At 36.1% G+C, this 17,014-nt stretch overlaps 3 protein-coding genes across 4 annotated transcripts; all 3 read left to right on the top strand.

Annotated features, from left to right (window-relative positions):
- Nucleotides 1–36: 36 nt before the first annotated feature.
- Nucleotides 37–1,954, top strand: LOC133292065 (cytochrome P450 93A2-like). Its single transcript, XM_061490448.1, has 2 exons — nt 37–948; nt 1,319–1,954. The coding sequence occupies exons 1-2, from the start codon at nt 37–39 to the stop codon at nt 1,952–1,954; spliced, it is 1,548 nt and encodes a 515-aa protein (XP_061346432.1).
- A 5,710-nt stretch (nt 1,955–7,664) lies between these two features.
- On the top strand, nt 7,665–9,488 carry LOC133292067 (cytochrome P450 93A3-like). The gene is made up of 2 exons (XM_061490450.1): nt 7,665–8,576; nt 8,853–9,488. The coding sequence occupies exons 1-2, from the start codon at nt 7,665–7,667 to the stop codon at nt 9,486–9,488; spliced, it is 1,548 nt and encodes a 515-aa protein (XP_061346434.1).
- A 1,908-nt stretch (nt 9,489–11,396) lies between these two features.
- Nucleotides 11,397–15,481, top strand: LOC133292057 (uncharacterized). 2 transcript variants are annotated; one of them, XM_061490438.1, is made up of 5 exons: nt 11,397–12,038; nt 13,069–13,153; nt 13,257–13,426; nt 13,694–13,965; nt 15,131–15,481. In XM_061490438.1, the coding sequence occupies exons 1-5, from the start codon at nt 11,672–11,674 to the stop codon at nt 15,305–15,307; spliced, it is 1,071 nt and encodes a 356-aa protein (XP_061346422.1). In that variant the 5' UTR covers nt 11,397–11,671; the 3' UTR covers nt 15,308–15,481. The 2 variants fall into 2 exon arrangements, with proteins under 2 accessions (XP_061346422.1, XP_061346421.1); XM_061490437.1 differs by having other exon boundaries at nt 13,691–13,965.
- Nucleotides 15,482–17,014: the final 1,533 nt, after the last annotated feature.

Here is a 17,014-nt window from a genome sequence, read left to right as displayed (position 1 = left end):
CCAACATATTTTGATTTACTTGGAAAAGATTCAATTATGGCTGAATACCAAGGTTACATCCTACTTTTTATCATTTGGCTAGTCTCCATAATCCTTATTCGAGCTTTACTCAACAAAACAAAGAACAAAGCTCATCGACCACCAAGTCCACTAGCCATACCCATCATTGGACACCTCCACCTTCTTGCTCCAATACCTCACCAGGCTCTTCATAAGCTCTCAACCCGCTATGGACCCATAATGCACCTTTTCCTTGGTTCTGTCCCTTGTGTCGTTGCTTCCACACCAGAAGCTGCAAGAGAGTTCCTTAAAACTCACGAAAATAACTTCTCCAACCGTCCTCAAAGTTCTGCTGTTGATTATCTTACATATGGCTCCCAAGACTTCTCCTTCGCCCCATATGGACCTTATTGGAAATTCATGAAGAAAATATGCATGTCTGAACTTCTGGGTGGTCACACACTCAGCCAACTTCTTCCTGTGAGGAGAGAAGAAACAACCAGGTTTTTGAGACTTTTACTCAAGAAAGGGAACGCGGGTGAGGCCATTGAGGTTGGAGGAGAATTAATGACACTAGCGAATAACATTGTGTCAAGGATGATTATGAGCCAAACATGCATGGAAAATGAAGGTGAAGCTGAAGAGGTGAGGAAGTTGGTGCAAGACACCACGCATCTCACGGGGAAGTTTAATGTTTCCGACTTCATTTGGTTCTTTAAGAACTGGGATTTGCAGGGGTTCAGCAAAAGGCTCAAGGAAATTCGGGACAGGTTTGACACCATGATGGAGAGGGTGATCAAGGAGCATGAAGAGGAAAGGAGAAAAAGAAAGGAACTAGGTGGAGGAGATGGTCAGATCAAGGATCTACTTGATATATTAATGGACATACTTGAAGATGAGAGCTCTGACATAAAATTGACAATAGAGAACTTAAAGGCCTTCATCTTGGTAAGATCAAAATTATATTTTCCTTTTTTAGAGATAATAATATAAAATGATTAATATGGTAATTAATTCCAAGATTAAATTTTGCGTTAAATTGATTACTTTATATGATATCTGAGTTGATTATCAAGTGATCACAAGTTCGAATTTTGGATTGAATTGGGTGCTTTGCATTCTTTATAACTGTTGTATAAATTTTGTAAGTAGACATAGCAATAGAGCTTCCTGAACTTCATGCAAGTGTTGTGCTTGTCTCCAAATCCAGACTTTTTAAGCTTATGCCAATTGCCATAATGCAAATGAGGGAGTGATAACACAGTTTGTTAAACAAACTTAACACAAACTGATTACATATGATTTATAAATTTTGCAGGATATATTTATGGCAGGAACTGACACTTCAGCCTTAACCACTGAATGGGCTCTGGCTGAATTGATTAACCACCCATATGTGATGGAGAGAGCAAGGAAAGAGATCAATGCTGTAATTGGAAATAGTAGAATAGTAGAAGAATCTGACCTTGTCAACCTTCCATACCTGCAAGCTATAGTTAAAGAAACACTGAGGATTCACCCCACAGGTCCATTAATTGTCAGAGAATCATCTGAAAGCTGCACTATCTGGGGCTATGAGATTCCATCAAAGACCCAGTTGTTTATTAATGTGTGGGCTATTGGCAGGGACCCCAATCACTGGGAGAACCCACTTGAGTTCAGACCAGAAAGGTTTATTAGTGAAGAGGGAAGTGGGAAGAGCCAATTAGATGTGAGGGGACAACATTTTCACCTAATTCCATTTGGGAGTGGAAGAAGAGGCTGTCCTGGAACCTCACTGGCTTTGCAGGTTGTGCAGACCAACCTTGCTGCTATGATTCAGTGTTTTGAATGGAAGGTTAGTGGAGGCAATGATACTGTTGACATGGAAGAGAAACCCGGGTTAACCCTTTCAAGAGCTCATCCCTTGATTTGTGTCCCAGTGCCTAGGCTTAATCCTTTTCCTCCCATGTGATTGTGATCAAGCTTGGGGTAAAAAAAGTAAGAAACCAACTTCAAATTGAAAATATAAACTTTGGTTCTTCTTGTTTCGTTGTTATATATAATCATAATTATCAGTTTCACGGACTCTCTCTGGGCTCAATGAACGCTTAGATGAAGATTATTCCAGAGGGATTAAAGATTGCATAAGGTAGATCATGACAATGACACAAAAGTCATTATCTATATTAATCACAAACCGGGTCTTTAGTTTGACATAATTGTGATGCCTTACTTTAATTTTTTTTTTTTTTTAAGTTACAAATGTGATCTACAGGGTGTGGGGAGGGGAATGCAAAACAGGCTGTAGAGAAGATAATGGAAAGAGTTTCAAAATAAAAAATTGGTGCCATAAAGCTATTTGCCAACTTACTCTCATGTTTTTAAATGGGTATGCTAGATAAAGTAGAGTCGATTCTAACAAGAGTTTATTTTATAATATCTTCATGAAAAATAATTGCCAAAATAACAATTAAAAACCACAAACCAAACTAGAATTTTCATCAAGTGGCATAAAACAATATTCTTTACATGCACTAGCCCCCATAGCTGACTAGGTTGGCGTTTTTAATAAATAAATCTCTCCTGCAAGTTCAGTGAATGATCCTCTCCATCTGTTTCTTTCATAAATGCTAGATATTGCTATGTTAATTAATTAGTTTACTCCCAATCTGTCTCTTATGGCCTTCGTTACATGACTATTAAGACTTGGAGGATGTCTATTTAGTATTTACTCCTATGTTGCTACCCCAAATGCATAGCCAATAAAAAAACTTCATGGTATTCGAGGTATGACTGATTTTCCATGCTATGTCCAAGTCTTACTCTTTTGTGTGCTCTCCAGCATTCTTCTTGGATCCATACAATGGAGAAAACAAAACAAGGTCCTCCCTCCACCGAGTCCACCGGTACTACCCATCATTGGACACCACCAACTTCTCTCCCCAATACCTTATCGTGATTTTTCCAAGCTCTGTCCCTTGTGTCGTAGCTTCCACCGCAGAAGCTGCCAAAGAGTTCCTCAAAACTCATGAAATCTCCTTCTCCAACCGCCCTGCTCAAACCGTTGCCGTTGAGAGCTTAATCTACGCCTTCCAAGACTTCATTATGTTTTCATCTTATGGACCCCTATTGGAAGTTCATGAAGAAGCTCTACATGACTGAACTAATGAACTTCTCGTTGGAACACACATCAAATTAAGGATATACTTGATGTTTTATTAGACATGTACGAAGATGAGACTTCTGAAAAGAAATTGACTAAAGAGAACATAAAGGCCTTTATAATGGTAAGTTAGTCTATGTTCACAATTTTCTACTCCTTCCAAGTTGGTCAACAAAGGAAATGATGCTGTTTTTTTCGGATAATTTTCTTTTCCTTATTGGAGGTTAGGATAAGATGCGAAAATCACATCTGTTAAAACTGTATTTCCATATGTAGCCTTGCCAAGTTTTATATTATTGTATTGATAAAAGGTCATGTTGGTAACATTATATCTTTTATTGAAACGTTGCGTTTTGTATACATGTGGTATACTAACTTTGCTGATTGGTATATGTGTGTGAAAAAAAAAACACATTTGATGCTCATTGCTGCACTCTTTCTTGTACGCGATATTGAGTATCAAAGTTCTCCTTGTTTTGCTCTGCTAGGGTTTTGCTCAAAAACCAAATCTGATCTACTAATCAGATTGCATCGAGTTTTTCTTGGCTGTTGTTCTCTCTTGTGTTTGCAGGTTCATCACCGGAGCTTGGTGGTGGTTGAAGACCAAGGTGCTACTCGACGGCGGCTTCTTGAAGACATCAAGAAGTGTGGAGAAGGGCTTCTGCTTCACGTGGGATTCTGGTATCACAACTGAGTCTATGTGTGTGGTTGCTGGTTGCTGTTCTCTGAACTTGTGTTCAATTGCATCTTTTAAAGCCTTGCTGTTTAGGTTTATTGATCTGTTGAATGCAATTTGGGGCTTTAGGGTTTCTTTGGGGGTTTTGGTTATTTTTGCCTGAAACTGAATATTGTATTCTTTTGTTCTTGTTTTAATTAGTGCAAGTGTCAGGGAGTGGTCTCCCTAAATTGATCCTTGACGTAGGAAACTTGGTAACACAAGTTTCTGAACAAGTAAAAATCAGCGTGTGAATCTTTCTCTCTTTACTCATCTTTTCTGTTTTTAAGAAATCAAAGGAAACCAGAAATAATTCTCAAATTTTATCTCCACTGAATTTCAACAACATCCTATCATATTATAAATATCTAATATCTGCTTTTTGTAACGCCTGGCAACTTGCAAGGATCAACCCCCACACACTAACACGAGACTTTTCAGTGTGTTTTTTCCTTACTCGCACACTTCTCGGGAAAACTTCCCAGGAGGTCGCCCATCCCAGAATTGCCCCAAGTCAAGCACGCTTAACTATAGAGTTCTTCCGTTCCGGCCTACCGAAAAGTAGATGCATCTCACCGTACTGGAAGAGAGGCTCTGCTCTGATACCACTTGTAACGCCTGGCAACTTGCAAGGATCAACGACTGTCCCCACACACTAACACGAGAATTTTCAGTGTGCTTTGTCCTCACTCGCACACTTCCCGAAAAAACTTCTCAGGAGGTCACCCATCCCAGAATTGCCCCAAGTTAAGCACGCTTAACTATGGAGTTCTTCCGTTCCGGGCTACCGAAAAGTAGATGCATCTTGTTAGTATAGGTAGTACCAATTAATTCTTATAAGTCATTCCCAACTGTACCGTCTCATACAAGCACAGTCTCTAGAATCCCTATCTTTCGGGTGTTGATTCAATTCATTCATGTACCCCCTGTCGCTGGAAGCCTGCCAGGAGCCACTCCTTGTCCATGCCCTTTCGCTCCGGCGATCACTCCCCGCCCTCGTCAGCGCCCGGGATGTTACACTTTTGAGTTTGCATATGCTAATTTTTATCCCTAATATACACATGCAATATTCATGTTGAGATATATACAACCATTAATGTAACCTCACTCCTCTCCCAACAACTTAAGCTTTTGGGTTGAATTGGTTCTTTACATGGTATCAAAGCCTCGTGTCCCATGTTCGATCCTCGCCGCCCCCCACTTTATTTCAAGTGAAATTTCTTTGTTCGCACAGGTAGGTGGGCCTGTGCATTATCCACTCTTCAAGCGCAGTGAACTCTCGTGTGAGGGAGCGTGTAGAGATATATAAAACCATTAATGTAACCTCACCCAACAGCTTAAGCTTTTGGGTTGAATTGGTTCTTTACAATCCAGGACATATTTGTGGCAAAACGACCGTACTACTAAGAAACAAGAAATGTTTCTCCAAGTGAAAGTTGTTCTTAAATGTTTTCCGGTGTAAAGCAGTCAAGCACGTTGGTCAATATGACACGAATGGTCATGTTAATGTGACTGACGCGATTGAGTGACATGTAATTTTTATTATATATTATATAACCTGTATTGTATATCATGAAAGCGGGGGTGTTAGTGGAAGGCGGCATGGGAGCTGACGGGTTTGGGAAAGTCAAGAAGAGTGATTTTGGCTGACAGATCTGATCTGGACACGTCAAGGTGATTGACGGCACTGCATAGACTGCCTACATGTCATCCAATCGCGCCAGGCACACTGACGGGACCATTCGCGTCATGTTGACCAACGCGTTTGACTGCTTTACATCGGAAATACATTTCAGAACATCTTTCACTTGGAGAAACATTTTTCATTTCTTAGTAGTACAGTCATTTTGCCCATATTTGTTGAAGGGAATGAATAGTCTATTTTGACTATGATATGAAATGCGTATTGCATAACGAAGATCATGACAATGACTTAGAAGTAATTATGTATATTAATTGAGAAAATTATTTGTGCTATAAAACGACGTAAGTTATGTTCTTTTAGTTTTTTTATTCTATGTACTCTCAGAAGTATATAGTTATAACATATTTTTTTTCTCTCCTCAATCAATCAGCTGACGTGAAAATTGAAAAAAAAAGAGTAACTTTTTATGTTATAAATATGTACCCTAGGAAATACATAGAGTAAAAAATTAAAAGGACATAACTTACATCTTTTTTAAAAAGTTACACACTAAACCCATATTAATTTTGGGGTTTGCATTTTTCATTTAACATGACACAACAAAATTTTCTACACACACAACATTTTGTGGGGCCCACACTTTTTGAAAAAAAAATAAAACTACAGCACGCAAAATGAATCTCTATAACACTACACAATCACTTTTTCTACAACATAACTCTCATAAAATTCATTAATTTTATGTTAACAATTATTATCTACAAGATGGTCTCTGGGGAGGGTGGATGTAAAAACAGGCTGTAGCGTAGACAATGGAAAGTGTTTCAAAATAAAAAAGTTGGTTCCGTAAAGCTACATGCCAACTTACTTTCATGGTTTTAAAAGGAAATTCAACCAAATGATTTAACTGAGTTGACACGTGGGAGTTGGGCACCTAGGGTAAGAGTATATATTTGATTATTTTCAGTATCATTTTTAGAAGAAATTTAAAATCTTAATTCTAAAACATGTGTTCGATCTCACTCAATATCATTTTTAAGATGAATTTAAAATTTTAATTTCGGATCTGCCCCAAACTCTGGATTAGTTCATAAGGACTATAGGATTATCGGGAGATAATCTCTAAAAAAGGAAAATCAAGATAAAAGCCTATTTGGACATGTTTTTTTCTACAAAAATTACTTTTTTTCACAAAAAAAAAAAAAAAGCATTTTGTTATTACAAAATTCGTTTGAACGTCTACTTTAAAAAAAAAAATTAGAAATTACAACAAAATCAAAAACTTGTTTTTTTTAAGCTAAAAATTTTAGCTTCTAAACAAATAAAAATCAAAAACCAATTTTTTTTTCAAAAAACTAAATAACTTTAGCTTTTTTGTAAAAAAAACATTTTTAAAATAAATAAGCTAGTTCTTCCAAACATACCAAAGTCTTTATTAGGAGTCCATTCTAACAAGAGTCTCTTTTAAAATCTAATACATGTACCCAAAAGAAAAAAGAAAAAAAAAATCTCTTCGCGAAAAACAATTACTCAAATAACAATTAAAAACACAAACCAATCTAGAATTTGCATCTAATGGTATGAAACAATATTCTTATTACAATTGGAGTCTCCCACTTGATGGATAAACCAAGCAACATGTGCTAGGCTGCTAGCCCATATTACCGACTAGTTTGACGTTTGTAATGAACAAATTGCCCACATTGGTTGTCTCTGTCCATCCCCTCTCCTGTTTCTCTAATGAATGCTAGGTTTTTCCTTGTTAATTAATTAATTTCCTGCAAACTGTCCCCTATACCCATCATTCCATAACTATTGGCAGTTGATTTATATGTTCTCCTTTGAAATGGTTATATGGTTATGTTATTTGATCTCAAACTACTCATTTTTACTCATTGATTATGAAATAAAATAGAAAAAAATGTATAATTTTTGAATGAAAAATTGTAATGTAATAACGTGACCGTATTACCACTTTTTTAGACGAAAGAATCCAAAGCGATTGGCAGTGTTTCCTCAACTTTAAATGCCACTTACCAAAAGCCTTCATTTTCCAACAAACATCTAGCTATTGTAGAGATCTGAAATTGTAAACATTTATCTCCTATATTACTAACCCAAATGCACAGCCAATAAAAACACTTCATAGTATTCAAGGAATGGATGATTTTCAAGACTATATTCAAGTCTTCATCATTTGTGTGCTCTCCACCATCCTTCTTAGATCCATACTTAGGAGAAAACAAAACAAGATCCTCCTTCCACCGAGTCCATGGTCCCTACCCATCATTGGACACCTTCACCTTCTATCTCCAATACCTCACCAAGATTTTCACAAGCTCTCAATCCGCTATGGACCCATAATACACCTTTTCCTTGGCTCTGTCCCTTGCGTGGTAGCTTCCACCGCAGAAGCTGCCAAAGAGTTCCTCAAAACTCACGAAACCTCATTCTCCAACCGCCCTGCTCAAACCGTTGCCGTTAAGAGCTTAACCTACGGCTTCCAAGACTTCACGTTTGCACCTTATGGACCCTATTGGAAGTTCATGAAGAAGCTCTGCATGTCTGAACTTCTCGGTGGCCGCATGCTTGATCGGCTCCTTCATGTGAGGCAGCAAGAAACGAAGAGATTCATCAAACTTGTGTTCAAGAAAGGGATCGCTTGTGAGGCCTTGGATGTTGGAGCAGAACTCATGACGCTTTCGAGTAACATCGTTTCAAGAATGACTCTGAGTCAAAGGGTTTCTGAAAACGACAACGAAACAGAAGAGGTGAGGAAGCTGGTGGCGGATACGGCAGAGCTATTGGGGAAGTTCAATATATCGGATTTCATTTGGTTCTTGAAGGGTTTTGATTTGCAGGGGTTCAACAAGAGGCTCAGTGAGATTCAGTTCAGGTTTGACACCATGTTGGACAGAGTGATAAAGGAGCATGAAGAGGAAAGAAAAAAAACCAAGGAAATGGGTGGAACACATCAAATTAAGGATATACTTGATGTTTTGTTAGACATACATGAAGATGATAGTTCTGAAATTAAATTGAATAAAGAGAACATAAAGGCCTTTATAATGGTAAGTAAGTCCATGCTCATAATTTTTGAAATTTCTACTCCTAAAAAAGTTGGTCAACAAAGGAAATGATGCAGGTTTTTTTTTTTTTTTAATAATTTTCTTGTTCTTCATTTCTGCATGTACTAATTCTAATCTCTAAGAATAAGATGTGATATAAGATAATATCCTCACTCTTACGTGAGTGTAATGGGGAAAAAAAAAATTATACAACAAAAACAAAAATATTATTCCTTATTTATATACTGATGTGCTGTTGTTTCTAATGACAATATACAGGACATATTTGTAGCAGGGACTGACACGTCATCAGTGACTATGGAATGGGCTATGGCAGAGTTAATCAACAACCCAAATGTGATGGAGAAAGCAAGGCAAGAAATTGATGAAGTGATTGGAAAGAGTAGAATAGTGGAAGAATCAGATATTGTTAACCTTCCTTACCTGCAAGCCATAGTTAAAGAAACATTTAGGCTTCACCCTGCAGGTCCATTATTATTTAGGGAGTCATCTAAAAGGGCCATAGTTGGTGGTTATGATATAGAAGCCAAGACTCGATTATTTATCAATGTTTGGGCTATTGGTAGGGACCCCAATCAATGGCAGAACCCACTTGAGTTCAGGCCAGAGAGGTTTATTGGTGAAGAGGGAAATGGGCTGAGTAAATTCGATGTTAGGGGACAGAATTATCATCTTATTCCATTCGGGAGTGGAAGAAGAGGGTGTCCTGGAACCTCTTTGGGGCTGCAGGTTGTGCATGTGAATCTGGCTGCAATGATTCAGTGTTTTGAATGGAAAGTTGATGATGGCAATGGCACCGTTGACATGGAAGAAAAGCCAGGGATGACTCTTCCAAGGGCTCACCCCATTATATGTGTCCCTGTTCCTAGGTTTAATCCCTTTCCTTTTATGTGATTATTATGATGTTATGTTTTATGATCTCAATTTTAAATTTGATGTATATTTTAAGGGTTTTATATTTGTCATTTAACACGAGAATTGAATTCTCATGTTGTAGAGACAAAAAGCATGTGAGACCCGTATGTTAGAAAAAAGAGAAAAGTTCACCAATTCTCATGCGGTTTGCTTCAGAATCACTTATGCCCTTATGGTTTTTTTGTATCACATATGCCCGTGTGCTTGGTAAAAAATAAAAAACCACAGGGGCATATGAGATAAAAAACATACCCTTTTGCAAACCACAGGGGCATATGTAATATAAAAAAAATCACAGTGGCATAAGTGATTCTGAAACAAACCACAGAGGCATTGGTGAACTTTTCCCTAGAAAAAATTAGGTGTAGGACCCACGTTGACACGGAAATCGAAGGGTTTATAGGAAAATTTAAATTCTCATGTTGAATGAGAAATATAAAACCCATATTTTAAATGAGATCGTTTTTAAATTTGATTTATTTAAATATTTAATTTTATTATCATCAATTAATTATATTAAAAATTAAATACTGCTTTTACTGTATTACTCAATGTTATGAAATATATCTATATCCTAACCGTCTATCCCATTAATCCCTTAATAGTAAATGGAACAATTATGTTAACAGCATGAGACGATAAAGATAAAGAGATAAAAATCTTATCCTTATTTATAAGAGGTTAAATCCTACTTTAACTGGGAGATTTACACAGCTCATGCCCAAGAGGTAATCCCTATAAATAAAAGACTAAAGACCCTAAGTACACATTTTGAATTTATCTATTATTAATGCTAATACTATACATACACTCACGTCTTACCTATCAGCCCATTCATGTGAAAATATGTGAAGAGAAAAGAGAAAAAAAATAAATCTCACACACTTTTACATAAAAAAAACACTAATCCCAAAAATTAAATCCTAAGACTAAAAATCGACAATTGCGTATTCGTGTTGATCAACTTGAATACATAAAAAAATGAATATTAAATAATGGCTTCACTTTTTCTACAGTTATTCCAGATAAATTATCTGCAATAAGTTTAATTTGACGTTGTTTTGAGCGAAAATCATAGTGTTTTTATAATTTTAATTTATTTTAAGGTTATAATAGTCTTTATATTTATAATTTTTTAAGATTTCAATACTAAAACGACGTCATTACTAATAATTTATCTGCATTAACTACAAAAGTATTTTTCTCGTAAATAATATATATCACGGCAATGTAGTTAGTGCTACAAGATGAAAGACAAAACATGAAAAGAACTTATTTATTTCATTATTTGACAATTATTTCCGATGAATCAACATAACCGTAAATCACATAAACTCAAATTAAAACAAATCAAACAACTAAAAAGGTAAAAGGTGGCCCTCATCCACACCGTCTCAAGTCATCCTCCGCCGACAGTATATATGTGTTTTAGGATTCAATTTCCATTGTGTAAAATATACTGATTACTGTTAATTATTAGTCCATCAGAATTCAAATCTCAGAATTATTGTATCAGTATAATATAATATAGATTAATAAATAAAATTAAATTTAAATAAAAAACCTTTTTATTTAACTATTTATTAAATTCAAATTTAAAAATTTCTAAAAAAGTTTAGTATCAACTGTACTAATATTAGGATTATTCCATGGAATATTAATAATATTCTAATTGAAATTTCAAAATCCTTTCCTACTAGTACTAGTATTTATCCTGTTATTAAATATAGATATAACGCGGTTCTCTTCCTTTTTTATTCCTCCTCTCTCATCCATTTTTCATATAATTCTCTTTTCTTTGGATCTCCCTCCACTCCCTCACGTTATAATCTTTCTCTCTTCCCTTTTGCCCCCATTTACAATTCTCCATCAATTTGGACTCTTTAAGTCTTATCCATAAATTTCACTCTTTTCCTATCATGCTTTTCGTGATCATCGATGTTATTTTGAGAGAGAAAAATTGGTTCTTTCAGATCTAACTCTGTACAAATTGTTACTCCACAACATCTTCTTCCCCCTTTTTGTTTACAATCATCAATAAGCTGATAACCCTTTGCTTTGTTTCATTCATATTATTCATACAACTACACTTTCTAGGTTGGTTGGTTGGGATTTCCTAGTTTTTAAGGTTTTGATTTTTTTGGGGGAAAATAACAGTAACGATGAATCTGGGAATGCTTCATTATGTGTTGGATCATGTTTATGGAGCATTCATGCACCGAACCAAGATAAGCACTCCATTCTTCTCCAGAGGATGGGGTGGCACGAAACTTGAGATGCTTGAGAAGATGATTAAGCAATTGTTCCCAGATGTGGTTGGACAAAATTGGCCTCCAACTTTGGTGCAACCCGTTTGGAGAACAATTTGGGAGACCAAGACGGCTTGTTTGAGAGAAGGGGTATTCAGAACCCCTTGTGAGGAACATCTTCTGGGTGCATTGCCTCCTGAGAGCCACATGGCAAGGGTTGCATTCCTCATGCCCAAGTCTGTGCCCCCACACAAAATGGCTTGTGTGGTTCATCTTGCAGGTAACACACTAACACTGTATAGCTTTTGCCTCTTAACATTGTTCATCAAGGGAGATACAAGTTTGATTTGAATGGCTAGATTTTGAATTTTATGATGTGTTCATTGTCAATACTGCATGTATTTCCTGGCTTGGGATTAAAATCTAATCTATTGCTACTTTGTCAAAATTGGGTTTATAGCTTATATTTAGTACTGCTGATTGCTAAGAGATGGAAATCTTTTATCGTGCACAATTGATGATTTGGTAGACAAAATGGAAAAGTGAAGTAATTGTAAAATACTATGAAAAAAATGACAGGAAAGAAATGTGTTTTGTCTTGGTTGCCCTGATTACAATACATACAAATACAACCATTATTTGGACAACATTTAGTGCAAAACTGAAGAGTCACAATAGTTCAATCTGTACCTTTGTTGTTTCATTTTGACCTTATATATGTAGGGAAGTGGTAAAAGGAAAGAAGGATAATGGTGACCTTTCTTATTTTTAGTCCTTCTGTTATGCTGGCCTCTAGACAAGTTAATCTATTTTGAGGCTTTCATTTTTATGCCTCTAGCTTTCTATGTATCATACTCCCCGCAAAGCCCAACTTTAGGACTTCGTTTGAGGTCAACATAGTACATTGAATGTTATGTTTATTTACATGCAATAGAATAATCTGATTTAGGTATTTAACTTTATTGCTTAGTGGATCAAATCCGGTGAACATTGTATGTGACGGATTTGGTCAGCAATTATGATTATGGAAAAATAGTGTTTTCCTCCTAACAGTTGCCTAATTGAACCATGAACGAACTATTTTCTGTTAAATTTACTATTTTACCTTTTCCTCCTATTCCTATATAATTGATTCTTTGCATCAAAGGCACAAATGTTAACAAAAAAATGGTTAAAAGCTTAATTAGTCCATTATATTACTAAGAACTACTAAACAAAAGCACAGAAGATGGAACTTCTGTCCAGCTGTGATTATGTATTTAAGACATTTCTGTTTTGTTTAAAAGTTGTATCTGTTTTCCCCATCGCAGGAACTGGGGACCATGCATTTGAAAGAAGATTGCGTCTTGGTGGTCCATTGGTGAAGGAAAACATTGCTACCATGGTACTTGAAAGGTCTGGGTCACTTTTGTATGGCCTTATTTTGAAAACACCTTTCTATTTTTGTTTAACTATTCATTTAATATCTGCTCTTTATTCATGACATATGCAAATGCAGTCCATTCTATGGACAAAGACGTCCTATGCTGCAACGTGGTTCAAAACTTTTGTGTGTCAGTGACTTGCTTTTATTAGGAAGAGCAACCATCGAAGAGGCACGCGGTCTCTTACACTGGTTGGATTCTGAGGCAGGTTTTGGCAAGATGGGTGTTTGTGGACTTAGTATGGGTAAGACTCCTGTGCAACCCATGTTGGAGCTTATACTATTTTTATGTTCACAGTCCTGTTTAACTTTTAATTAAGCTACATTGTTTTTCAATTATAATAATATACCTCGTGAGAAATAAACTAGTGTTATTGCTTGAACTAAGTCTTCTTTTAGATGTAAATAACATCGTGGTTACCCCATGAGTGGCATAATCAAACATGTTTGAACTTTTAGAATCTCTTGGCTTGTCCTTATAATTTTTGCATTATTTGAATGGCCTTTAGGAGGAGTACATGCTGCAATGGTTGGCTCACTTCACCCTACACCTGTTGCAACACTCCCTTTTCTCTCACCACATTCTGCCGTTGTGGCATTCTGTGAGGGGATTTTAAAGCACGGCACTGCCTGGGAGGCACTGAGAGAGGATCTTGCAACAGAGAATGTTGCAATGACTCTCGAGGAGGTGAGGGAACGGATGCGAAATGTGCTGTCTCTCACAGATGTCACACGCTTTCCAATTCCCCAAAACCCCAATGCTGTAATCTTTGTTGCTGCCACTGTAAGTTCCAGTTCTTCTCATCACCTTGTGAATGTGCATAGTGAAAATTGGAAGAAATTTATGTTCGGCATTCATTTATTTAAATTGCTTTTCCATTTCCATAGCTGTGATGATGTGTTGTTCCACTGTAAGCTCCAGTTCTTCTCATCACCTTTTGATGATGTGTTGTTAAATGTGTATCAACCATAAGATAAATGAGGTTCTCTTGCTTTGGAATGTAGCATTCTGAAAACACTCCAACTTTTCTGTCTTATTTTCTTTCTGGTACAGAGTCTGGTTGTTGGTTGTTAGAATCTTATGATTTGGGATTTGAATATCACAATTCGATACAATTCAGCAAAGCAGTAATTCATATCATGGGAATAGGGATGAATCGGAGATGGCTTTGCATGAATTGGTGGGATTCCGTATCACTTATACAAATTGCATAATTCAATGATGCATTAATTTTTTTTCCTTTGCTTTCATCTAAAAGAAATTGAAAAGTCAAATGGACTTAAATTGTTAAATGAAAAAGAACTAAAGGAGTGCTATTGGATGCACCCTATTTGATTTGTCCATTGCCCTGTTTTCATTCTTTGGAATATGAGATTGACACAGTCATTTGCTTACTTTAGATGCACCTTATTTGGTTATATCATTGTTCTATTTTCGTTTTTCGACGTAGTCATTTTATATGGCTCGTTTATGACTTATGACTTGTAATTTTGTTTTATGGTTCAGTTGTTTTGCCAATTTCTAGTTTAAAATCATTACATTGAGCATTATGCATTATTTATATGTTATATTTCAAACTATTTTCCATTGTCTTTGAATCTTGCGATTTGATGCAATTCACTATTCAAAAATTAATTTGGTGATTGATGATTTACATTGCGATTTGATAACCTTACTTGTGCTAGCGAGGTCAACAGTTTACCACACTAAAAAGAAATTTTCAGTTTGGTGCACTGGTATTTATATGTTTTCATGGTGTTATTTGAAGATAATTTGTTTTCTTATATTTGGTTGAAATTAAAAACTACTAATTTTAGGAGGAAATAAGTATTTGAAATGTTGACTCGTAAGTCGTAACACTTTGCTGTCTATAAAATCTTGTTTTATTGAGATGACTGCATTTGCCACTGGATTTCTCCTCTTAATCATTAGCAGCATTGTTTTGCAGGATGATGGATACATCCCAAAACACTCGGTCCTGGAACTTCAGAAAGCTTGGCCGGGTTCTGAGGTGAGATGGGTCACAGGTGGGCATGTCTCATCCTTCCTTCTCCACAATGGCGAATTTCGAAGGGCCATTGTGGATGGTCTGGATAGAATACCATGGAAAGAGTCTCCATTGTGATGGAGTAATTGTACATGAAGAAGGGATTGCTTTTATACTGTTGATTGATTCAGTGGTCCCTTCCACCTCTAATACTCACCTGAACATGTAACATGCATAGTTGATCCCAGAACTCCATCCCCAAATGAAGAGGGATGGGGTTGTAAATTATCATCAAGAAAATGTACATTAAAGTTAGAAATGGTGACACAAGTTTGTGAAAAACCTAATAAAATTGCTGGATGCGAATTTAATTGTCCCCATTTCTCCTTAAACTCTTATCATATCCAGTCGTCCCACTAATTTCATAGTCCTTTATGTGGAACAGTGACCAAAAGGTCACTCTTCCCTAACTTTTTTTCTAAATGCCATGTCAACAGTGTTAATTTCCAATATGTCACATGGGCAAGTTCGCTGGGCACTGTGGCGAACTCCATTTGCTGATGTGTCTCGTTCCTGGTGGACACCAAGTTCGCTACTTCACGTAGCGAACTTGGTTGCAATTAATGCACCTGCACGTTTCCACCTGTCATGCCACATGGCAGACATGCAACGAAGTTCGCTGCCCACTCCAGCGAACTACGTGTAACAGCTAGGATGACACATGGTAGACATGCAACGAAGTTCGCTGGGGTGGGCAACGAACTTCGTTTCATGTCTGCCACGTGACGTGACAGATGGAAACATGCAGGTACGTTAATTGCAATCAAGTTCGCTACGGTGCCCAGCAAACTTGCCCACGTGGCACATTGGAAATTAAGATTGTTGGTGTGACATTTAGAGAAAAAAGTTGGAGAATAGTGGCATTTTGATCACTGTTCCCTTTATGTTTTATTGGCTTGTTTGTGTATTGGATGACAGTGTTGGGTGAGGACAGCAATGGTGATAACAATCGGAGGCAGCATAAAAAAACTCTTTTTATTATAAGAGTTATTGCAAAAATCTGTTTGATATAATTTCTATTTATAAAAATAAGAAAAGTTAAAAAAATAGAGGATTCAAATAGACATTTAGAGTCAATCATCAAAATTAATCTTTATATACAAATATTAACATAATTTATATTAGGAAAAAGTGTTTGTCATTTTAAATGACATAAAGTTATGTTATTTTAAGAGAGATAGACATAGAATAAATTTTTTATTTAAATTTTAAATTAAAAAAAAACCACCAACTTTCTCTCTCCTATGATTTTCATTTTTGTGTCTATATCTCCTAAAATAACATAACTTATGTCATTTAAAATGACAAACACCAAGTCTTTTATATTATTATATTAATATTTTATCAATGACATTAACTACTATACATCACATGTATCATTGATGAAGTTTTAAAATTGGAAAATTTCTACAATACTCACGTACCACCTATGTGCCAGTAGTACATGTTTGATACCTAGCAAGCACAGACACGGCATTTTTTGAAAAAATTGAGTGTGGGACACCAACACGTTCCGACACGCGTCTGACATTTTGGGACACGCGGTTAATGCTCTGATATGTTTTTTCGACACGCAGTCAACTTTTTTCGATACACAGTCAACGTTCCGACATGTTTCTGACACATTTTTTTTTTGGTTCTAAATTTTATTTTATTAACTAAATGTAAAAATATAATTGATAAATCAATTTTTTCTGTTATGAAATTTGACATGAAAAATCAATAAGATACGAAAGATTATTTTTGTTTATATTTATGTTATGAAATTTGAATATTTGATTGTTT

This window comes from Gastrolobium bilobum, unplaced genomic scaffold (assembly GCF_033153095.1).
Source record: "Gastrolobium bilobum isolate Gb01-03AN ecotype WA unplaced genomic scaffold, APGP_CSIRO_Gbil_v1 utg5369, whole genome shotgun sequence".
NCBI lineage: Eukaryota > Viridiplantae > Streptophyta > Magnoliopsida > Fabales > Fabaceae > Gastrolobium > Gastrolobium bilobum.
Note: the sequence above shows the minus strand (reverse complement) of the source record. Positions and strands in the feature narration are given on the sequence as shown.

What these genes read in the sequence shown, in the direction of transcription:
- LOC133292067 (XM_061490450.1), top strand. Translation starts at nt 7,665, where the DNA reads ATGGATGATTTTCAAGACTATATTCAAGTCTTCATCATTTGTGTGCTC. An exon ending in ACATAAAGGCCTTTATAATG is followed by an intron (nt 8,577 to 8,852) that starts GTAAGTAAGTCC and finishes GACAATATACAG; the next exon opens with GACATATTTGTAGCAGGGAC.
- LOC133292057 (XM_061490437.1), top strand. Translation starts at nt 11,672, where the DNA reads ATGAATCTGGGAATGCTTCATTATGTGTTGGATCATGTTTATGGAGCA. An exon ending in TTGTGTGGTTCATCTTGCAG is followed by an intron (nt 12,039 to 13,068) that starts GTAACACACTAA and finishes TCCCCATCGCAG; the next exon opens with GAACTGGGGACCATGCATTT. An exon ending in TGTTTGTGGACTTAGTATGG is followed by an intron (nt 13,427 to 13,690) that starts GTAAGACTCCTG and finishes AATGGCCTTTAG; the next exon opens with GAGGAGTACATGCTGCAATG.
- LOC133292065 (XM_061490448.1), top strand. Translation starts at nt 37, where the DNA reads ATGGCTGAATACCAAGGTTACATCCTACTTTTTATCATTTGGCTAGTC. An exon ending in ACTTAAAGGCCTTCATCTTG is followed by an intron (nt 949 to 1,318) that starts GTAAGATCAAAA and finishes TAAATTTTGCAG; the next exon opens with GATATATTTATGGCAGGAAC.